This window comes from Amphibalanus amphitrite, unplaced genomic scaffold (genome assembly GCF_019059575.1).
Source record: "Amphibalanus amphitrite isolate SeventyFive unplaced genomic scaffold, NRLGWU_Aamphi_draft 001961F_arrow, whole genome shotgun sequence".
Lineage (NCBI taxonomy): Eukaryota > Metazoa > Arthropoda > Thecostraca > Balanomorpha > Balanidae > Amphibalanus > Amphibalanus amphitrite.
In genome coordinates this window covers 39,790-63,519 of record NW_024883454.1, presented here as the reverse complement: position 1 = coordinate 63,519, position 23,730 = coordinate 39,790, and the positions used below count along the sequence as shown (strand labels likewise).

Here is a 23,730-nt window from a genome sequence, read left to right as displayed (position 1 = left end):
CTTCGTCTCCGCAAATCTTCGTCCGCATTTCTTCGTCCACGCAAATCTTCGTCCCGGCAAATCTTCGTCCGCAAATCTTCGTCCGTAAATCTTCGTCCGCAAAACTTCGTCCGCAAATCTTCGTCCGCAAATCTTCGTCCGCATTTTTCGTCCACGCATTTCTTCGTCCACGCAAATCTTCTTCCGCAAATCTTTGTCTGCGCATATTTTCGTCCGCAAACCTTTGTCTCCGCTATCTTCGTCTCCGCAAACATTCGTCCACAAATGTGGTTCAATAAAACCATGAAGAAATATATCAGACCATCAAGTGATTGACGAATTTAATGCATGGAATGGATGATCGAAACTTTTGAAGTCAGGTAGATGAGGTCTGTCAGGTGAAGCTATTGTATTTGGGAGCCGAGAATTGAAACATTCCATATCATTTGTGTCCCGGACATTCTTTTTTCGCGGTCGATGAATGACAATATAATCTCGATTGTACCCTCGCCGGCATAGGCGGCGGAACGGCGAGGGCACCGGGTCCGGGGCACCGTTCCCCTCTTTAATTTTGGCCTTTTAACAGTAGCCCTATGGGCGTACTGCATGGAAAGAATGGGACTAAAAGTCGGCAGTGCTGTGCCCCCCCCCCCCCTAATTGAAGGTGTTCCGCCACTACTGCTCGCCGGACCTATTTGTTTTCTACATACACGCCGGCCGAGGGGGGGGGGGGCGGGTACGACCCCCCCCATCGCCGTTTCGCCACTGGTGAAGCTAGCGCGTCGCGGAAAAAACGAGCGTGTGCGCCGTTACGAGACGCAGAGATTAATACCCGATTTTAAGGCCTTCTAGGTCAGGGGTCGGCTTACGGCCCGCGGGCCGGATCCGGCCAGGAGGGTGACGGTTGGATCCGGCCCGCGACCATCTGACGTCCGGCCCGCGGCTGATATCATCGACTTACGTTGTAGGGATCATCTACGCGATTTGTCATCTATGCGATTTGTCATTTCATGTTGTCATTTTTATTTATATTGTCACCGCTTTATTAATCAATCTGTTACCTGTTGCCAATTGAGCGTCAAGTTTGTTTGTTATTTGTAAACCGGCCTGCCGCTGGCCTCAACCTTCCTAGTAACCGCTGTGCCATACGCTATAGAACGTGTCGTGCAAAGGTCACGGCGGCACCCCTGAGGCGGCCGCTGCCCGTACGTTTAGGAGCCCATTGTCGTGACGTCATGACTGTGAGCAAAGGTCGCGGTAGGGGCTCTCCCGGCAGCCGGACGGTGACTCATACGTTAAGCTTGTCTCTCGCCGCGCCTGCGGGCATATTGGTAGTACTAGGAACGGCCAGCATGTGACCGCGGTTTTCGGCGACATTGTCAATTCGTGTCTCGACTCTGCTGTTCGCTACAAGACAAATACACATAGAAAACGGCTCGGGCATTTGGAGAAGAGCGGCTACTCTGAGGCGAAGGAAGAACACGGAGATTCACACAAACGACCTGACTAGGTTGCACCGGCCACAGTCGACCGAGGTGGGCTTCTGCGCCCTTAAAGACGCCTCTGACTGGCCCTTGCGCTGACACCCTGGTCGGACCACGGTCATTGATCGGACCCTGCCACTGGTTCGTGCTCAGGCTGCCTTAGCGGGTAGACCTGCTCGACCAGACGCCCCACTGGTGGGCGAGTGCTCGGTTCCGACTTTCACCGCCGGTCCAACAGCGTTCTGCTGGTTCCCGCCGATCCGGTTACGACACCGCAAGTGCCGTACCGACTCGGGCGTCCCAGGCGGGCGTAACGGTTACCACACCAGTTCGCGACCTCCAGGCTCTGTCAGCCGTCGTACGGCTCTCGGACGGACACTCTAATAGATCAGCCACAGATCAATAGATTGTCACAGACCGTCCGTCCAGCCACGCGCTACCCACAGCGCCAGTACGACAATTGGTGACCCCGACGTGATCTCCGTTGTTCGACCTTAGCCTCTCGTCATGCCCGCGGACAGCGCACAGTCCGGCGCCGCAGCTCAAGACTCGGCCAGCGTTCCAGCTTCAGCCTCTGAGTCAACTCATCGGCCCATGGCTAGCTTCCGGCTACCACCATACTCTCCGGAAGAGCCCGACCTGTGGCTACTGCAGGTGCAGTGCGCTTTCGACGTCAGCGGGGTCGACTCCGACGAGCTGAGGTTTAAGCTCCTCGTTGCAAACCTCCCCGCCAACATCGCCGTCCAGGTCAAGGACGTCATCCGGTCATCTCGGTCTTTTGACGTGCTGTGTGCGGCGCTCCAAGCCCGCCTGGCACAGTCACGCGCCGACCGACTACAAGCCCTGCTCGGCCGCCAACAGCTCGGCGATCAGAAGCCGACGGCGCTGTTGCGTTCAATGCGCAACGAGCTAGCCGCAGCCGGGGACGCCCCGGTTGATACGGAGCTCTTCCGTACCCTATTTCAACAACGGCTACCGCAGCCCGTCCGTGCTGCCCTCGCCCTCCTGCCAGCCGACAGCACGCTTGACGCACTGGCAGAAGCGGCCGACCGGTATCTGGAAGCTAGCGGACCGGACCCACGGCTATCAGCGATCGCGGCACAGCCGTACACACAGCCGGCACCGCCCATCGCTGCTGCAGTGACAGCCCCAGCGCCAGCTGCAACCCCTGCGCTGGACACCGTCATCGCCTCCCTGGTCGCTAAGATGGAGCGCCTGGAGGCCAGTAACCGACGACTCGAGGACGCCGTGCGACGCGACCGCAGCCGTTCCCGGCCGCGCCAGGCGTCTCGCCAGTCACGCCGCCCGTCACCGGCTCGTCCTTCAACGCCGCCGCACGACGACACGCTGTGTTGGTACCACCAGCGATTCGGCGCCCAAGCGCGCCGATGCAAGTTGCCGTGCTCCTGGATCGCCTCGGAAAACTGAGGCGCCCCGTGCTGATGGCGCAAAGCACGGGCGCCCCTCCTGCCGCGCCACTCCTCTTCGTGAGGGACACGGAGACGGACCGGCAATTTCTAGTCGACACCGGGGCGCAGGTCAGCGTGCTGCCTCGCCGCTGCCTGCCCAACGGGTCTACGCTGACCCCTGCTCCTGTCGGCCAGCAGCTCGTCGCGGCAAACGGCTCACCGATCGCGGTGCACGGCACCTGCCTGCTGGACGTCACCTTGAGTCAGCAGCACCGCCTGAAACATCGATTCTTCGTCACTGACGTCACCACACCCATCTTGGGCACCGACTTCCTGGCCGCACATCACCTCGTCGTGGACGTTGCCAACCAACGTCTCCTGCGGGACGGCACCGTCTGCGCCAGCGCCGAGCGGTCAAAGCTGTGCTCCATCGGAGTGCGTCTCGTCCGGGAGCAGGCTGCTGCTCGCTTCGCAGCTGTCCTCGCCCGGTACCCGGATGTGACCTCACCAAAACCTGGACCAACACCGGTGAAGCACAACGTGACGCACCACATCGTCACCAAGGGTCCACCGGTGTACCAGCGGCCACGACGCCTCCCGCCGGAGCGCCTTCAAATCGCACGTGCTGAGTTCAACAAGATGCTCCAGCAAGGCATCATTCGACCGTCGAGCAGCAGCTGGACAACTCCACTCCACATGGTGCCAAAGAAGAGACCCGGCAAGTGGCGTCCTTGCGGCGACTACAGAGCGCTGAACGCCCGCACCGTACCAGACCGCTACCCGCTGCCGTACCTGCGGGACTTTTCAGCCGACCTGCATGGGTGCACCGTCTTCAGCACCATTGACTTGGTGAAGGCTTACCACCAGATCCCGGTGGAACCTGCCGACGTCCCCAAGACAGCCATCACGACACCGTTCGGCCTCTACGAATGCGTTCGGATGCCGTTCGGCCTCAGAAACGCCGGGCAGACCTTCCAGCGTTTCATGGATGAGGTCCTCCGCGGCATACCGGGCTGCTTCGTCTACCTGGACGACATTCTGCTGGCCAGCCCGACTACCGAACACCACCTGCAGCTCCTGGACCAAGTGCTTCAGCGCCTCAACACCTACGGCGTCGTCGTCAACAGGCACAAGTGCGTCCTGGGACAGGAGCAGGTGGTGTTCCTCGGCCACTCGGTAGACGCCGACGGCGTCCGCCCGCTGCCTGGACGAGTCGAGGCCATCAAAGACTTCCCGGAACCGACCACTCAGTCCCAGCTACGGAGGTTCCTGGGGATGGTAGCCTACTACCACCGCTTCATCCCCCAGGCAGCCGAGCTCCTGCAGCCTCTGCACGCCTTAATCACCCACAAGGCAAAACGCTCGAGAGCGCCTGTCACGTGGACAGACTCGGCGCGGCAGCGTTTCAAGAACGTCAAGGACGCCCTGGCCACGGCGACACATCTCGCACACCAAGTCCCGGACGCGCCGCTCGCCCTCTTCGTCGACGCCTCGGACTGCGGAGTGGGCGCCGTCCTCCAACAGCACGTAGCTGGCGAATGGCAGCCGCTAAGCTTCTTCTCCAAGACGCTTCAACCTGCAGAGAAGAAGTACAGCACCTTCGGGCGCGAGCTGCTCGCTATCTACCTGGCCGTCCGGCACTTCAAGCACGCCATCGAAGGCCGGTCGGCAATCGTCTTTACAGACCACCGCCCGCTGGTAACGGCCATCGGCTCCTCGTCCGACCGCTACTCGCCACGAGAGGTCCGCCACCTGGACTACATCGGCCAGTTCGTGTCTGACATCCGCCATGTGCCTGGCAAGGACAACGTGGTCGCCGACACGCTGTCACGCACGGTCTCGATGGTGGCCCAGCCGCGACCCCCGCTCGCCGACTTCACTGCCATCGCCAAGGCCCAGTCCGAAGACGGCTCGCTGGAAGACCTCGAGGCCTTAGACACCTCACTGCGCCTGCGCCACATTCCGGTCGGCGATGGACTCCGTCTGCTCTGCGACGAGTCCACCGGATCGCCTCGGCCGGTCCTCCCAGAGGCGCTGCGCCGGCCCTTCGCCAAGGCTCTGCACGACCTGTCGCACCCTGGCGTCGAGGCCACCGTCAAGCTCGTCTCTAAGCGGTTCGTCTGGCCCGGTATGGATCGCGACGTGCGCCGCTGGACCCGAACCTGCCTCGCCTGTCAGCGCTGCAAAATCGGCCGGCACACCAAGTCTGACGTCGGCACCTTCCAGCCACCTCAGCAACGCTTCGACCACGTCCACGTGGACCTCGTCGGCCCGATGCCTCCGTCAAGAGGGCACTCGTACCTCCTGACGTGCGTCGACCGGTTCACTCGGTGGCCAGAAGCCATCCCTCTGCCGGACATCCGCACCACCACGGTCGCCCGCGCCTTCCTCGAGCACTGGGTCGCCCGATTCGGCGTTCCGTCCATCATCACGACGGACCGAGGCGCCCAGTTCGAGTCGGCCCTCTGGTCGGAGCTACAGCGATTCCTGGGCTGCCAGCGAACTCGGACGACGTCCTACCACCCGGCCTGCAACGGTATGGTGGAACGCCTGCATCGCCAGCTGAAGGCCAGCCTCCGTGCACACCAGGCTACGTCATGGACGGACGTGCTGCCGCTGGTGCTCCTGGGCATACGCTCCACCATCAAGGCGGACCTGCAGGCGACGTCAGCCGAGCTGGTGTACGGCTCCTCACTGCGGCTTCCCGGCGAGTTCTTCACCAGCAGCCAAGCCTCACCAGCATCACCGGCCGGTTTCGTACAAGACCTGAAGCGCGCCATGTCTCAGGTGCGGCCGACACTCCCACGTCCGGTCCAGCGCGCCACGTACGTCCCGACGGCACTCCAGACGGCGACACACGTCTTCGTGCGCAGGGACTGTCACCGCTACCCGCTGGACGCTCCATACGACGGACCGTTCCCGGTTACCGAAAGGACCACCAAAACCATCACCATCGACCGTCGACAGAAAAAGGAAGTCATCAGCATCGACCGGTGTAAGGCCGCCTTCCTGGAGACGCCAGACGAATCCGGTCATCGACAGCCTGACCTGCCGACTGTGCAGCCGCACGGTACTCAGTCCAGCGGCCCGCCGGCCGCGCCACCGCTCAGCAATGAGCCCAGCGGCCCGGAGCTTCTGATCTACGGAGACGCACCAAATCGCCCTGCAGCCGTCGCTCAGGCTGACGCTGCACCATTGCAGCCTCAGCCGATACTACGGACGACCCGCTCCGGCCGCGTCATACGACCTCCGGTAAGATATCGCCATGTAACTTTTGTCCGCGACATGTCTGGCGAGGGGGTACTGTAGGGATCATCTACGCGATTTGTCATCTATGCGATTTGTCATTTCATGTTGTCATTTTTATTTATATTGTCACCGCTTTATTAATCAATCTGTTACCTGTTGCCAATTGCGCGTCAAGTTTGTTTGTTATTTGTAAACCGGCCTGCCGCTGGCCTCAACCTTCCTAGTAACCGCTGTGCCATACGCTATAGAACGTGTCGTGCAAAGGTCACGGCGGCACCCCTGAGGCGGCCGCTGCCCGTACGTTTAGGAGCCCATTGTCGTGACGTCATGACTGTGAGCAAAGGTCGCGGTAGGGGCTCTCCCGGCAGCCGGACGGTGACTCATACGTTAAGCTTGTCTCTCGCCGCGCCTGCGGGCATATTGGTAGTACTAGGAACGGCCAGCATGTGACCGCGGTTTTCGGCGACATTGTCAATTCGTGTCTCGACTCTGCTGTTCGCTACAAGACAAATACACATAGAAAACGGCTCGGGCATTTGGAGAAGAGCGGCTACTCTGAGGCGAAGGAAGAACACGGAGATTCACACAAACGACCTGACTAGGTTGCACCGGCCACAGTCGACCGAGGTGGGCTTCTGCGCCCTTAAAGACGCCTCTGACTGGCCCTTGCGCTGACACCCTGGTCGGACCACGGTCATTGATCGGACCCTGCCACTGGTTCGTGCTCAGGCTGCCTTAGCGGGTAGACCTGCTCGACCAGACGCCCCACTGGTGGGCGAGTGCTCGGTTCCGACTTTCACCGCCGGTCCAACAGCGTTCTGCTGGTTCCCGCCGATCCGGTTACGACACCGCAAGTGCCGTACCGACTCGGGCGTCCCAGGCGGGCGTAACGGTTACCACACCAGTTCGCGACCTCCAGGCTGTGTCAGCCGTCGTACGGCTCTCGGACGGACACTCTAATAGATCAGCCACAGATCAATAGATTGTCACAGACCGTCCGTCCAGCCACGCGCTACCCACAGCGCCAGTACGACAACGTCGTGTTCCGGCCCGCGGTTCCTTCAGAAATCGACTCCGATATAAAAGTGACTTAAATGTGCTTTGGCACAATAGTTCTTCCTTCGCACACTTCATGAGTTTATAAACACCATTTGCGGGTGTTTTTTGTCTAATTCTACTTCTAGACAAAACTTGCGCGGGCCGGACGTCAGATGGTCGCGGACCGGATCCAACCGTCACCCTCCTGGCCGGATCCAGCCCGCGGGCCGTAAGCCGACCCCTGACCTAGAAGGCCTTAAAATCGGGTATTAACCTCTGCGTCTCGTAACGGCGCACACGCTCGTTTTTTTTCCGCGACGCGCTAGCTCCACCAGTGGCAAAACGGCGATGGGGGGGGGGGGTCGTACCCGCCCCCCCCCCCTCGGCCGGTGTGTATGTAGAAAACAAATAGGTCCGGCGAGCAGTAGCGGCGGAACACCTTCAATTAGGGGGGGGGGCACGGCACTGCCGACTTTTAGTCCCATTCTTTCCATGCAACGCCCATAGGGCTACTGTTAAAAGGCCAAAATTAAAGAGGGGAACGGTGCCCCGGTGGCCGACGCCCTCCCCGTTCCGCCGCCTATGCCGGCGAGGGTACAAGAGATTATATTGTCATTCATCGACCGCAAAAAAAGAATGTCCGGGACACAAATGATATGGAATGTTTCAATTCTCGGCTCCCAAATACAATAGCTTCACCTGACAGGCCTCATCTACCTGACATCAAAAGTTTCGATCATCCATTCCATGCATTAAATTCGTCAATCACTTGATGGTCTGATATTTCTTCATGGTTTTATTGAACCACATTTGTGGACGAATGTTTGCGGAGACGAAGATAGCGGAGACAAAGGTTTGCGGACGAAAATATGCGCAGACAAAGATTTGCGGACGAAGATTTGCGTGGACAAAGAAATGTGTGGACGAAAAATGCGGACGAAGATTTGCGGACGAAGATTTGCGGACGAAGATTTGCCGGGACGAAGATTTGCGTGGACGAAGAAATGCGGACGAAGATTTGCGTAGACGAAGAAATGCGTGGACGAAAAAATGCGGACGAAGATTTGCGGACGAAGATTTGCGGAGACGAAGATTTGCGGACGAAGATATGCGCAGACGAAGATTTGCGTGGACGAAGAAATGCGGACGAAGATTTGCATAGACGAAGAAATGCGTGGACGAAAAAATGCTTGACGAAGAAATGCGCGTACGAAGAAATGCGGATACGAAAAAATGCGCTACGAATATTTGCACTTACGAAGAAATGCGAGACGAAGTTATGCGACACGAATAAATGCGCCGACGAAGATTTGCGGACGAAGAAATGCGGACGAGGAATTGCGCGACGAAGAATTGCCATACGAAGATTTGTCCGGTTACGGTCGTCTTCGCACGATTTCTAATATTGGAGACGGAGACATCAATATGGATTAGCGTACAGCTTTTCGACCATTCGATGGATGTGGATATCTCATTTCATTCGGGAATCGTGTCACAATTCTTGCTGCAGTGCTTGTGCTACGGCCAAGCTACAGCTTACAATTAACAATCGTTTTGATCGTTCTTGCTAAACGCTGGTCACCCTTGTTGTGACAGCTTGAAAGTTTATCTGCTAATTTCGATGCTGCATTTATTGCAGTATGAGCATCAGTGCATTTGAGGGACTAAGAAATGAAGAAAGAAATGGTACCAGCTTATCTGATGATGATCCAATTCTAGATTTTTCTTCATCAAGAGTAGCAATGCCTCTAGATGATCAGGATGTGCGAGTTATGCAGGGACGAGCAAGAATGTGTAATGCATGTCAGCTATTCTCAAAGCCTATGTGTACTCATAATGAATTAGGTATGGACAATGGAAGTGAGCAATACACAAATGGTTATGTCTCCAGAAGGAATGGCTATCAGGCACTTGCTCAGGTTAGTAGATCAATAATTCAATATTGATACGCTCCTGCACAAACAGCTTTGTTGAGTCCTTCATAGATGATCTAATAACTGAAGTAGGTAAATTTATTCTATGAATCTCATCTTTATACTTGTCTGGCTGTCCATTCAACCAATTACTGTCAAGCTCTGCAAGTGCATTTTCTCATTCTGATTCTATCAGATAACCTGAACAGAACTGAGTACCTACCTATGTACTTAATGGTTTGATTGACCTATTTTATTGATATGACCTTTTGTTTTTCAGGAGGATGGTCCTGTCAGAGAGCTTGACCACAGCTTTGAACAGACCCATTGTCATGGGCCAACACCACCTGCCGACACTTCAAGGAGAGAGGCCTTGCTCAGGCTTGCTGTCACCTCTTGCTTCTGTTTCCTGTTCATGGTGAGCAATAGCTCATTTCCTATTCTAAATTATTTGGAGTTGGGCCATGTGGCAGACCCAACCTCAGATGACCCTTATGACAAATTGCTGGATATGACATTTACATAACTATGTAGTATGTAGGCATGCAAGTTGTATGGGGGAGGGCTGGGAAACAACTGGGTGCTACTGTTATGTTCCTTGATGATTTTGAAGTTATCTTGCTGGCAATTCCAGGTGGCACTGCTAAGCAGTTTGTGTTGGCATCCAGCAAACAAAGCTGTGTAGATGAACTGCATCAACTTCCTTTGCACCAGTTTCAGGGGGTTGTGTTTCAATGTAGGTAACTTATGGGTCTTTCACAGTTTCAGAGAGTTGTTGTAATGTAACTTTGTAGATTGGGTGTATCAAACTTCAGTAGAACAAGATTACTTGAAATGCATTTAAAAGCATTGTTCCAAAAATGTGTTAAACAATTCATAATGATGTATTATGGATGTTGACTGTTTGGGCCACCCACAAGCTCCTACCTGGATCAATGACTTATTGAGATTACTGATAAATGTGTCCAGTCTTGAAATAAGTCCTGCATTTTGTTTTTCACACACTTAACCCTCGCCGGACCTATTGGTTTTCCACATACGCGCCGGCCGAGGGGGGGGGGAAGGGGTACGACCCCCCTCACCGTTTCGCCCCTGGTGGAGCTAGCGCGTCGCGGAAAAAAGAGCGTGTGCGTCGTTACGACACGCAGAGATTGATACCCGATTTTAAGGTCCTATGTCAACTGGTGACCTCTGAGGTCAGGTCAAGTGCCCCAAGGTACAGTTCCGTTTTTGGTGAATAACTTCGCCAAAAAACGGCCGCAGAGCCCCGCGATTTTGGCAGCATCGTGTTCGCCTCGCTCATGTGCGTCTAATGATATACTTTTTGTTTGGGTGAGGTCAACATTGGGTGTTGACCTCAGGTCACGGTCAGGTCAGCGCCCCCCGGTCACGAACTTGGTTGAGGGAGGTCATGTCGCATATCATTCGGTTCGGCAGGTCTTCCTGAGGCCATTGCTGGCTTTCCCGACTCGCTAGCTCAATTTGATATGGAGTTATTGACAAAAAACTAATATGACCCTAATATTGCAAAAGTGACGCATTGAACCCTGCAAGGAGTACATCAAATCACGATTCTGTGTGCTTGAGATAGTTGGAGATCGTTCCCGGCGCCAGAATAGCAGTTTTCATTTTTCCCCATTGACTTGTAATGGTGAGGTCACGAAAATGATCTGACCTCATATGACCTTTAGGAAAAGTCTGAGATATACAAGTTGTGAGACTCGTAATGAATACTAGATCCTGAAAGTTTCATTTCCCTGTGACAGCTCCTCTGGCAGAGAGGGCGTTGCGAAGTAGCGACATCTGAAGACCGTGCAGAGGTTCACTTATGACGTCATAGGTCAGTGACCTGACCTGACCTGAAAATGCGGTTGATGTCAAAAGGTCCGGCTTTAATCAAAGGTCAGCTATGCCAAGTTTCAACTCTCTGTCACCAGCGTGTTCGGAGCTATTGCGAAAAAAACCTATGGAGGGGGGGGGGGGGGGGGGGAAGGCGGTACCCGCCCCCCTTGGCCGGCGAGGGTTAAATTAACCCTCGCGCGTATTGGTGTTTTTCCAGCTAAGGCCCCCCTTGCCATTTCGCCCCTGATCGAGCTAGAGCTTCGCGATAAAAAACGAGCGTGCTGCCCGTAACGAGAGGAAGCCGATGACACCCAATTTTAACCCTATTAGTGGCAGGGGGGGGGTTGTTTTCATCCACCCCTCAGGTTTTTCGGGAATATCTCCGAAACCGCTGAAGCTACGATGCTGAAATTTTCTGACTTTTCCTAAAACTAAATTGGGCACATTCCCTGAAAATTTCAAGTTCATAACTTTACCAGGGGCGGCTCCAGAGCACTGGGAATTGGGGGTCCTATTCGTAAAGCGAGTCATTTGGGCGAAGATCACGATGCTGCACCAGTTTTACGAACAGTGAATGAAAGGTATCATGTGATAACATTGACAAAGTTATTGTGCATCCTCTTTTGACACGTTTTTGCTGTAATAGGCGGATCCAGGCGTCCAAAAAGGGGGGTTATGTTTTACCTCCCAACATAGGTGCCCTGACACCGCCTATGCATGACCAATACAATTGTAGTCGTTCTCTCATAAGAAAATTGTAACATAACAAGACCATTACCACCCTTTTTAGAAACAGTACCAACAAAAACCTTATTTACTATACTTTTTGTGTACCCCCAATCTCAATTATCTGTATCCGCCTATGATTTTTGAAAATGCATATTTTTAGAATCTATGTGAATTCCTGGTTCATTCTCTATCGATCGGCAAAAGTTGCGTTAAGATTGGTTCAGAAACCTGGCCGTGATAAACAGTCTAAAATGTATCTGCAATTTACCCGTTTTTACCCCCCTCTACCCCCCCTATTGACATTTTTTAATTTTTATTTTTTAGAAATGTAGATCACGTTCAGCGGAATCGAATGCCGTTTGAATTTTGAAAATCGGCCTGTTAGATCTCGAGATATCAAGGGGGGGGTCGTAAACAGCCCCCCCCCCTGCCACTAATAGGGGTAGCCAGGAGCCTGCCACTAATAGGGTTAAGGGGTTAGGTCTAGAGGTGGCAAAATGTGGACCCGAGGACCCGGTCCAAAGAACCAGTCTGGACCCATATGGGTCCAGACCGGTTCCTGGAAATTTTATGACTGGTCCAACCGGGTCCTACCATAAACTATACATCTTGCACACTACACATTATTGCAAATATGAAGTGAATTAAGTGAATGTTTATTTGCACACAGTAGCTCATGAGTATTCCCAATTGGAAATAGGCTGTTTTACATGATGCAACTAATGATACCTACAAGTAGTTTGTATTAATTGACTTTTGGGGAACGGGTCCAACTGGTTCCGATTCCAACTAAGACCGGGTCCGACTGGTTCCAGAAAGGTCCAGCCGGGTCTGGTTCGAGTCTGGTTCCCAAAATTTTCATCTTTTGCCATCTCTAGTTAGGTCATCGGCTGGCCTTTCAGGTCAGGTCAATGACCCAAAAAGTCGGGAAAATCGGGACCTGTTAGAACGTCGTTAAGAGTGGCTACTGGCTGCTATGTTTTTTCGGGGTGCTGATCACGAATATCATGCTAGTTTTGATCACAGATGATGTCATTATGCATTTAGGCCAGGTCGGGTCAGGTCAGGTCAACCAGTAGGGGTCCTGCCGAGTATTCGTAGTAGGTGTCAACCGCCTCTGACAGCTTCGTAACATTTTACGAAGGCAACAAGACTACGTAAATGTTCATATGGTTGCTAAATTCGAATTCAGCTAAAAAAACTGACCTAGAAACATGTAAAACTCGAAAAAGTGAACCGAGGTCATCAAAGGTCAATGACCTGACCTGACCTTCAAGTGACCTTGACACCCACCCTTAATGCATGGGACCAACATCATTTCACATGTTTTGAACGCTTGAAACCCCGAAAAGACAGCAAACGCGCGGCTAATGCGAGCCGACATACGCCGAATCGCGATTCCGGCCAAACATGATCTCGGAAACGAGGTCACAGGTCAAAGGCCCTTTGGGTCAGGGTCATGAAATTTTCAGGGTCGGTGTAAAATTGATCAACTCTAGGGTACTGAAAGTTTCGTCGCGATCGGCCGCTTTTTACGGAGTTATTCGCGAAAAACCGAAGGGGGGGAGGGGTTGTTCAACCCCCCGCCCTATACGGGCGAGGTTTAGAATTCACTTCATATTATGACTAGTTTCAGTTGTGTCTTATTATTATATTCAGAAGACAAAAGTTGTAAAGATTTACAGTCACAGTTTTCAAATGACAAATAAGTTCAAGAAAATTGACAGATGGGCGCACCTTTCTGACATTGCCCTGCAGGACTTGGATCGCCTAGCAATGCTACCAAAGAACTCCGAAGTTCTGGTTTTAGGTGTATTGATATCCATTTGCTACATCCTTGACCACAGACACTAAACCATTTTCTCATCATTTCTCCACAATGCATCTTTTTACTTACTTATTAGCATTTCATTTTAATCGAGATGTGTTTTGGCGGAGTATCGGCGCGACCCCCTAGTGGCTGCCCGGGGGCTGAACGTGTGCCCGGCATGACAGGCGGGCGAGTGGCTGGGCGGCTACCTGGCCAACAGCCTGGCGGTGATGTCGGACGCCGCCCACCTGCTCAGCGACTTCGGCAGCTTCCTGCTCTCCATGTTCGCCATCTGGCTGTCACTGCGACGGCCGACGCGCCGCTGCACCTTCGGCTACTACCGCGCAGGTCAGTACGGCAGAGCTACCACTGCAGGCAGGGGTCAGTCCTTTGGCTACTACCGCGGAGGTCAGTATGGCTACTACTGTATGGGTCAGTCCTTTGGCTACTGCCGCACAGGTCAGCCCTTCCTCCGTATACTTTCGCGCAAGTCAGCCCGCTGGCTACCACCACACTGCTCAGTCCTTCATTTAGCAACTACATTGCTGGTCAAGCCCTTCGTTTCTACAAATTTTTAGGTTAGTTCAAAGTTTAGGTTATCAAGGGTCATCTAAGGTGATCTTCCCCTATTTTGACGTTCTTCGGCTAATACGTTCATAACTCGAGGTACAAATGTCCCGGGTAAAGCATAAGATTGCTTTTTTTTAAAGCCCCTCGCAATAGTGACTATCAGTCAAGCACCGCCAGAATGGATATTACTTTTTTTTACTACATTCGATTCGAGGCTAGTACGACATTGATATTACTAGCAGACTGTGTTCTTCTCGTTGAGTCCGGACTCCGGAGTCGTGTCAAAAATATTTGTAGGCTGATTGTAGGCTGATATGTTGTAGTAATCTTGGGCTGATCATTTAAAATTAAGTTGACAGTATGATGTTATATCAAGGTCATGACCTGACCGGAAAAAGCCGTATTGTTCATCGATCGCTCCGTATCGATGCATCATGTCACTTTCATCGGTCCCTGAAATTTGTAGAACAATCTAGCTGGGACGATAATTTATTTTCTTCTTGAGGTAGGTCCTTTGACGTGATGGGGCCTTGTGACCCGAAAGCGAGATTTTCGGAACATGTGCTGAGACGCGTCGTTAAATACGTCATCGGTTTTTAAACATTCGACAAAACTCTCAGGGACGTGAATCCCCTCGCTGTACGGCGAGGGGAAATGCAGGTTCCGGCTTGAGTTTTGACGTGTATTATCCACGAGTGAGCGGGAAGCGGTGTTACTTTGCTTTACGGAAAATCCTGATAATGAGCGGCCGGCCGGTCAGTCCAAGATGGTCCGACGGCCGTCCGTGGTCGCACTTCTGAGAGCTTTTGAGGGTCCTCGCCTCAGCAACCGCTTGGCCGATTGACGTGCGGTCTTTTTATGGGTAGCGTCATCCATTCTACCAAGCATCAAATGCTCGCTGACGTATTGATGCAGGATCGCCTGCAGCACACAGTTGGATTTAAAATGGCTTAACCTTGAAGGACTCCCTATCTCTGTTAATTCCTCACGTACCCCCACCTCGCTTCCACTGCCGTTTGAGACCGTAGTAATGTGTCCTGAAAAAGCATGCACGACTGTCGCTAAAGCGACACTATTCAAACCGGTTTAATGAACCCTGATCTATTAGCAGTGATGTACCATACCATGATAAAGTGGAGCCCAGTTCTTTATTCGTCTGTTGTCTGATGCGGTCGCCGACCGGTTCCGTGTTGCTCGGCAGAGTTTGGGCAGTGCTGGACGGAGGGACGGTAGGAAGTCACTGACCGGGGAGCCGTGCCACGCGGCGTGACGGTGGCGGGCCGTCTAGACCGGTATCGGGGGCTCTGTAAACAGGCTCTGTCGGGGCTGTAACAGGCCGAGTCTCTCGCGAACAGGATTATTGGCAGCTACTCGGCATTGGTACACTACCGATAAATATAAAATGTTTTATGTTGTATGCGCAGCTACTTTTGCCCGATCCAAAGCTTGGTAACAGGTAAGCTTTGAGCTTTCATAACAATAGAGCACCAAGATTCATGCAAGTATTCGTTGGAATATACTGCTATAGACGGATCGAAAACGAGCGGAGCGTATACTTTACAGAGCATCAGAGTGCTGTAGCTCTACAGCTGCCGGTGGAACGTATAGGGCCGTACCAGGTACCGCCTGCCTTGGCACTGTATCGTACCGAGCTGTATATATATCAATCACCGGTGCTACCGTGGACCCGGCATTCCTGCTCCTGCGGAAAAACCGCACCCGAGTGCCGACCGGTTGTCCTTACGGACACTTTCGAAAGCCCTCGGCGCACAGGAAAGGCCGCGTCGCGTCACGCAGTAGTGACCACGGCGCCGCCGTCAGTGTCGTTAAAACATGTGCGGCCACCCCACCCCCTCCCCGCCCTGGCAGCGGGGCTATCTGTCTGTAGGCTGGTTGGGTGCGTGCACACTGCACCCGGCTGCTAGGAACGCGGCAAACGTGCACAGATTCCCCAGCGGTGCGGTCTGAGCGCCTTCAATGTCAAACACCGACTCATGGGCCATGGCTATTATGATCATAAAGACGTTATAGGACGTTCTGGTTATCCCGACACCGGCTTCGCTAAGAAGCTTGCGGCCTGGGGCCTGACCGTCTGTATAAAAAATGACACCACTTACCTACGTACTTAGCGCATAGATTCTTGTTCCCTTTGCGCTTTGCACACATCCATTCACAATCTTCTCACTGACTCACTCTTTCACTTACTTTTTGAATCGCTTTTTCACTCACTCACTCATTCACTCACTCCCTCATTCACTCACTCCCTCATTCACTCACTCCCTCATTCACTCACCCGCCCACTCTCTCACACGCCTACTATGCTTATTTATTCACTCATTTCGCCACCCTTTCAAACGATACAGTGGTGACTGGTGCTTACGAGCCTTCAACCAAACTGACCTGACTGCTGTACATTTTCTTCCCTCAGTTGCTGACCATCAGTTCAGTGCTGCTGACTGTTCCGTATCTCTCCCTTCTCTCAAAGGCGCTGGGCGCCTTCCCCTCAGTGTCATTGACCGTCCCGTATCCCCTGTCACACAGAGGTGCTGAGCACCGCGATCTCGGTATTCACTGATGGTCCCCTGTCTCTTGCTGTTCATTGACCGTCCCCTCCCCTCCCCCTCTTACAGAGGTGCTGGGCGCCGTGGTCTCCGTGCTCACCATCTGGGTGGTGACGGCCGTGCTCGTCTACATGGCCGTCGAGCGGATGGCCCATGGACACTATGACATCGACGCCGACACGATGCTCGTCGTCTCCGGCATCGGTGTGCTCGTCAACATCATGTGAGTGGGGTTGGGGACCCGCCTGGCTAGAGTGGGTCGGTTATACCAGGTGGTTTTGCACTGCGACTGCAGGTGCATTTCGTGTGGTATAAGCCTAAAAATGGGTGACTTTGAATTACGTAACGTGATATACGAAACGGCCTAAACTGGTTTATGAAATGCTGGTTGTGGGCATTTTTGGCTATTAAATGCTAAAGCGGGCTGTAAGGTAAAGTTGAACCAAACACGTGGTACATCATTGGCATCTCTAAATGACGTTGCCTATCCGTTGGCTGCGGCAGTGAATGCTCGGTCTGCCACACAGAGTTTCTATTTTGCCGTAGTCTATTGAAACGCCCCAGGGTTTGCTGCCCTAGAGCAGCTGTCGGGAGTCGGTAGGTTGTTCGGCTGACAAGCTGAGAGGTGGTCCCTGGTGACGGCTCGGTCTCACCGAACCTCGTCCTTAAGATACCGTTCCTATCGGCCAGATAGGGTGATGACTGGGGGTTGTGGAATGCGTGCAGTAGACACGGTCGGGGGCCAGGATTGATAGCGATCAGACTTTTGATACCTTTATCTTGTTTCTTTATTTGATCATCAGCAGCTCTGTATGTGGATAGTGTTGTCGTACTCGAAATGTATTAATCGTTGAGGATGGCTGTTTTTACAGGACTTTTTGTGACATATCTTCTCCTTATTTGCTGCAAGACCGTTGTTTCTGTTGTTATTCACGGATTTTCTCCTTTTTTCCTCAAATCGCACGGGCCACAGTATAACATACTTATCTGCTATTGCCTATTGCCCTCTACATACTTTCGTTATTTGTTCCAAGTGCGCTGTTCTGACCGGCCGGGCCGTAATCACGGTCTCGGTCCAGCTACGCTGCAGCATTGGCATTCTAGCGCGCCCTACCTGACGCCGGCCGCCGCCGCTGTGTATCGTGTCCCATCTGACGCCGTCCGCCTCCGCCGCTGTGTATCGTGTCCCATCTGACGCCGTCCGCCTCCGCCGCTGTGTATCGTGTCCGATCTGACGCCGGCCTGCTGTGTCTACCCTGACGCCAACTGACGCCGCTATGGTTGGTGTATGTCTACCCTGACGCCAACTGACGCCGCTATGGTTGGTGTATGTCACTGGCGGTCGCAGCCGCTAGCAAAAGGGGGGGCCAAAGTCACACTCGCGGGACATAACATTTATCCGTCACCGGGAGGGGGGGGGGGGGTGATCGGCTAATTTTTACGTCCACGAGGTGCCGCGCAGTTGGCATTACTTATGCTTCATCCATCCGATTCTTGCGTGAAATTTTTAAGCTCAATTTAAGGCAAAATCACCAGTTCCATTTCCCGTCCCACGGTGCTTCCACCGGTCGGCCCACTGCACCATGACGACGGATCGGTGTAGCATAGGTATACTGGAAGGTCAGGCACGCGGATTCATGACCTTACCACTATAAAACAATTCGGAAAAGTACAGATACCTCTTGCTTTGAACAAGCATGTGAAACCCAGAGAGCATTTTCAGACTATGACATTTACTCATATAGGTAACATACCTAGTTGTGTGGCGGCGGGAGAGAGTAGGTACACCGACCGACCTCTGGAGACCCCCCACAGGTTCCGAGCTTTCAAAATTGGCATCTGAGGGCCGCGCGCGACTCCTGCGGGGCTTCGCAGCGGCTCTATTGTGGCTCACTCAACCTGCCTAGTCTTACTGCTAAAAAGACTGGCCCTGAGCCCTAAGGACTTAATCAGTCTCTGCCAGCCCCAGGACCCACACCGGCTCATGGGGTCCCCACGTCGAAATATGAGGGAATCTGCGCCGGACCATCAGGACGTAAAGTAATCTCGATCAGGACCAACGTAAGGCTGTGCCGGAGACTGCGTGAGCCCTCTGATCTTCAGAAACCCACCCATATATGTTTTCACGTAGAGGCCAGTTTAGGGCCCTCAGAGACCAGTACAGGGCCTGCAAACTACAAAGGCCAGTAGTTTGAGACAATCAGTGACCGAGTTGGGCTCTCAGAGGCTAATGTGGGTTATTACAGGCCAACATGGGCCCTCAGAGGTCAGCGTGGGGCCCTAAAAGACCGGCATGAGCCGTCGTTGGACCCCAGAGGCCAGCAGAGGGCCCTCAAAGGCCAAGATGGGCCCTCCTCAAATGCCAATGCAGGCCCTTAGAGGCCGGCATCGGGTCTTCAGCAGCCAGTGCGGGGCCCTCATTGGCACCTTAAGGTTCGTCTTGGGACACCACAGACAGAAATAAGGCCACCAGAGACCAGTGTGAGACCCTCAGACGCCGGTTGGGACCCCTGAGGCCTGTTAGGGGCCCTCATAGGCCAGATGTGGGGTCTCAGAGGTTGATGTAGGCTCTTAGCGGTCAACGTGGGCACTTGACCGCCACTGAAGTTCCCTCAGAGGTCAGTGTAGGACGCTCAAAGACCGGTGTGGGAGCTATATTAATAGCTGGGCGTGTTTTTTTTTTAGCTTCGTGACGATCGAATAATTGCCAGGGCCCCATACACCTATATGGGGCCCATTGGTTGTTTGAGGGGGGGGGGGGCAAATGATATGATGGCCCCCTTTATTAACCTTGGGGGGGGGCATGGCCCTGATGCCCCGGCCCCCCCGCGACCGCCACTGTGTACACATTACACACATGCCTCTGAGATTACATACTAGCTCATGCAAACTCTATGCAGGCCCCGGAGTTCCCACGCTAATCCTTAAGAAACCAAGCCGGCATACGGCGTCACCACCGGGCTTCTGAGGTGCACAGCACCAACCCATGAGGTCTTACTTTAGTGTCTTAGAGCCAATCTCCTTTAGCAGGGCCCACCCACCACTGCCGAAGAGGGTCTCATGCCAGCCATTGCTGGGCCTACGAGAGCCTCAAGTAAACCCACGCTGATATTCCATATAAGATCCGGCCATACTCGTGAACCGGTGCCAGCGACGCTGACCACCAAATTGACAGAATGCGAAACTGAGCCCTCATGAGTGAAATTTACGTCCTTTGATGGCGCAAGAAAGAAAATGAAACATACGAAAAGCTTTTCTAGGACTTTTGTTCGATCTGAAAGGTGGGGCCAAAAGATAGTATGGCCCCACCTTTCAGCACCAAAGGGGGGGGGGGGCCATGGCCCCCGTGGCCCCCCCCCCCCTGGGACCGCCAGTGGTGTATGTCTACCCTGACGCCAACTGACGCCGCTATGGTTGGTGTATGTCTACCCTGACGCCAACTGACGCCGCTATGGTTGGTGTATGTCTACCCTGACGCCGGACGCCGCCGCTGTGTATCGTGTCCCATCTGACGCCGGCCGCCGCCGCTGTCCGCAGAATGGGTGCCCTGCTGCACGGCCGGTGCCTGGGCTCGGGCCACGGTCACAGTCACGGCCTCAGCTCGAGTCACAGTCACAGTCACGGTCACAGTCACGGCGGCGAGCGATCGGCCACGGAGAACATTAACGTGCGCGCCGCCACCATCCACGTGCTGGGAGACCTGATCCAGAGCATCGGCGTACTGGTGGCCGCGCTCATCATCAAGTTCAAGGTGCGCAAGTTTTGTGTTTAACTTAACCTTTTCACTACTCGGCTGCTTGTTTTCAAATGGCTTCTGAAGTTGTCATCTTGTTTGCATCTTATTAAAAACGTGTTAATCGTCTAGTTTCTTAGTGAGCCTGTATTTCGATGTCGTCTGATACGCGTGCTTCTGCATCTGTGCTTGCAAGAGATTACTCATGTGTGACCGCTGAGCATCTTTTTGGATGTTCGAAAGTCTGTGTGAATACTTTGCCAGTGTAGGAGAATTAAGCCCATTATGAGTGCTTTATTAGTGTATGAACACCTCGATCTCCCGTTTCGTCAGTCTGCGGCATCCCGTTTTGTCCGTCTGTGACCCCCGTTTCCCCGTGTATGACAGTCCGCCCTCTGTTTCCTCCCCTACCGCCAGCCCGAGTACCGGATCGCGGACCCGATCTGCACGCTGCTGTTCTCCGCCATTGTGATGGCCACGACGGTCGGTGTGATGCGGGACGCCACACGGATACTGATGGAGAGCACCCCCGACTCAGTCCAGTACAGGTACGGCAGAATATAGCACAGACGTACAGTACAGGTACAGTACAGTACAGCACACGTCTAGTACAGGTACGGCACACTATAGCACAGACGTACAGCACAGTTACAGTACAGTACAGTACAGACTCAGTCCAATACAGGTACGAACCGACGGGACGGAGGGGGAGGGGGACTGCAGTGGACGGGTGCTCGGGCAATGGCCAGTGAACAATGCTGTGCGCATACTTGGTCAGATTAGCGATGATTACAACGGATATTACGATATTTAGCTTCCGGCTGCCGCCATCACAAACCTAGCTCTGCATGTTTAGTAAGGAAGTCGGCGGTATTGTATTCCGCCTGAGTATTTTTCAACCTGGCCACGTTATCTATACTCATTAGATTTTGGAATGTTTGAATTGGTAAATTTGGGAATATCATACGCAGTGTGCAAAAGCCCAGACGGCATTCGATCGAAATGTAAAGCTGGAGTGATACGGCCAGAGTTGTAAGGCACACTCATCAGTGCGCTGTCCTGGTGCCGGTGCTATACTTCTGTGGCCGTGGCTGGACACCGGTAATGATCCATGTAATGGCCGTTGGTAACACTATCGAGCAGTGTTCACTGGTAACCTTCGCTCTGTCAGTGATGAAACCACTGGTAACACTCCTAGCTGTCCGCCAGCTCCTGTTCTATGCCAACGCTCCCTGTCTGTCCTGCAGCGCGGTGCTCTGTGACCTGGAGGGTTTATGAACGTGATAACACTCCCTGACTGTTTGGCAGCTCGTTAGCAGCATTTTCTGTCTCGCCAGCTTGGTGCTAACGCTCCCTGTCTGTCCGGGCAGCGCGGTGCTCTGTGACCTTGAGGGAATTGAAGGTGTGGTGAACGTCCACGACCTCAACATCTGGTCGCTGAGCGTCGATCGGACCGCCATCACGGCGCACCTCACTAAAGGTGAGCTTCGCGGCGTGTCCAACCCCAGCCGTAACTGTGAGCGTGTGTGCTGTATGTGTCAGCTCAGCAGTCAGTGTAGGTAGCGTAAATTGGCGTACGCTCAGCTAGTATATTGTCTCACGGTGATATGACTATTCACGGATGTGTTTTATCCTGCTCGGTGCAGCTGAAACTGACCGTGTTCTGTCAGTGGTCGATCCGATAGTCCTCCCTTTGTTTTGACCCAGCTCAGGAATGACGCATGTGCTGTCTGCGGTTGGTCGAGTATGGGTGTGCGACTGCGTCTTTGACCCATCTCTGCAGCACTGACGTTTGGCTCGCTCCGTCAGAGTCGGGTGCCGACGGTGACCAGATCCTGCGCACCGCTCTGGCGCTGCTGCGGCTCCGACACGGCGTCCAAAATACCACCGTCCAGGTCGAGCCCTACGACGCCGCCATGGAGGCGTGCGAGGCGTGTCAGGGGCCTCCGCCGAACGGTGATGGACGCCGGTGAGACCCGTACGCCGCCGGTGAGCCGTGAGGTCGGTCCGCCCGCCGGCCACCGCACGAACCCCGCCAGTATGGACCGAGGCCAGGCGCGGCGCCCCACAGGTGCCGTCGCGGCCGCGGCCGCCAGCTTGCGTTCGTTTGTTGTACTCGTTTATTTGTTGCTACATGAGATACCTTAGTTATCCGAGTGGAGTGAGCACGCTGCCACCCGTCGGCCCGATGATATTCGTAATACGCAGTGCAACAAACCATTGGTTGAGGAGATTATTTTGGGGAAGGGATGTGGGACGAATGTTCTGAAATGTTAGCACTGTGCATGAGAAATTCCTTGACGTTTCTGCATCCGCGGAATGAGACCTGAAAGTTAACAACTTGCTCTTCTTTTAAGCTAACATAGCGCAGAGTGCCTTGAGTGCAATAAGAAGCCAATCGTACGTGTATTACGCCTAAATTGTAGTCGACGTAGTTTCATTCTCAACTTCAATGTCGGTGCCGCCTGATGGTTGTGGCAAACCCTTTACTCTATGTATATGGCCATTGTGAAAATATAACGTAACTTGTGTAAGTCCATGGATAGTAATACTGGAAACCTACACATTCATTTCATTGCTTAATATTCATATTTATTTTTGTTAAGTAGTTCTAGATATAAAAAAATGATGTGTAACGAGATATTGTGTTGTTCCTCTACATTCGATTCCACTGTAGAACGTGGCATAACATGCTGCTTTTCTTATGCATGGCTGTTTTTCGATTGATCAAACATTTCCTATTTACCCCCGGTAATAGGGCGGATTCGTTGCAAATCGTTAACGTGATTCCAGCGTGGGCCATGGTTTTCCAGGACGACTGCTGTGTGATGTCTGTGTCTGTGATGTGAAACCTCAATATCCGATATCCTATCATGACTCAGTACCCACCCAGAGTGAGTAATGTGGTGTTGTACGCACACCGCACGTCTGTGCCAGACGGTGTAGGTTCCGTGGCGTTCGGAGAGTGAGCTGAAAGCCTGTTGTGACCGCGATGCTTGGAGTTCCGGCCAGGGGTGCCCAGCTCGCCTCTGGACAACCACCGTAGGGTCCGCTAGTACCCGGGCTCCTGCGAGGTCGGCTCAGGCCGTTAGAGGTCGCGTCACTTAACTACGCGAATGGAGTGTGGTGCCGCACACTTGGGGTAGATGTGATCAATGTGCTAAACCATTAGACGTGAACAGAAATACTTAGTTTTATATATCGGTGCATGACACTGGCGGCTGACAGTTAAAACCCGCCTTTGGGTGTGTGATGTTTTGTACCATTCCCGAATACAAAGGCCATTTCGTGAGCTGTGTCCGTCCACTCCACCGACTGGGAATACAACATTTTGCTGCCGGGCGCATATAGCGATGCAGTCTCTTAGAACACTGGACGACTATTGGAAGAAGGGCGCGTCGATATGGATTTTA

At 53.4% G+C, this 23,730-nt stretch overlaps 1 protein-coding gene across 1 annotated transcript; it reads left to right on the top strand.

Moving 5' to 3' along the window:
- Positions 1-8,317: 8,317 nt before the first annotated feature.
- On the top strand, positions 8,318-23,609 carry LOC122375934 (zinc transporter 2-like). Its single transcript, XM_043355529.1, has 8 exons — positions 8,318-9,078; positions 9,353-9,490; positions 13,639-13,801; positions 16,654-16,807; positions 20,122-20,335; positions 20,735-20,865; positions 21,688-21,797; positions 22,127-23,609. Exons 1-8 carry the CDS (start codon positions 8,800-8,802, stop codon positions 22,288-22,290), a joined length of 1,353 nt encoding a protein of 450 aa, XP_043211464.1. The 5' UTR covers positions 8,318-8,799; the 3' UTR covers positions 22,291-23,609.
- Positions 23,610-23,730: the final 121 nt, after the last annotated feature.

Excerpts from the sequence above, each read along its gene's own strand:
- LOC122375934 (XM_043355529.1), top strand. The coding sequence starts at position 8,800 with ATGAGCATCAGTGCATTTGAGGGACTAAGAAATGAAGAAAGAAATGGT. Across the intron at positions 9,079-9,352 it reads GCTATCAGGCACTTGCTCAG|GAGGATGGTCCTGTCAGAGA; the intron begins GTTAGTAGATCA and ends TTTGTTTTTCAG. Across the intron at positions 20,336-20,734 it reads CGCTCATCATCAAGTTCAAG|CCCGAGTACCGGATCGCGGA; the intron begins GTGCGCAAGTTT and ends CCCTACCGCCAG.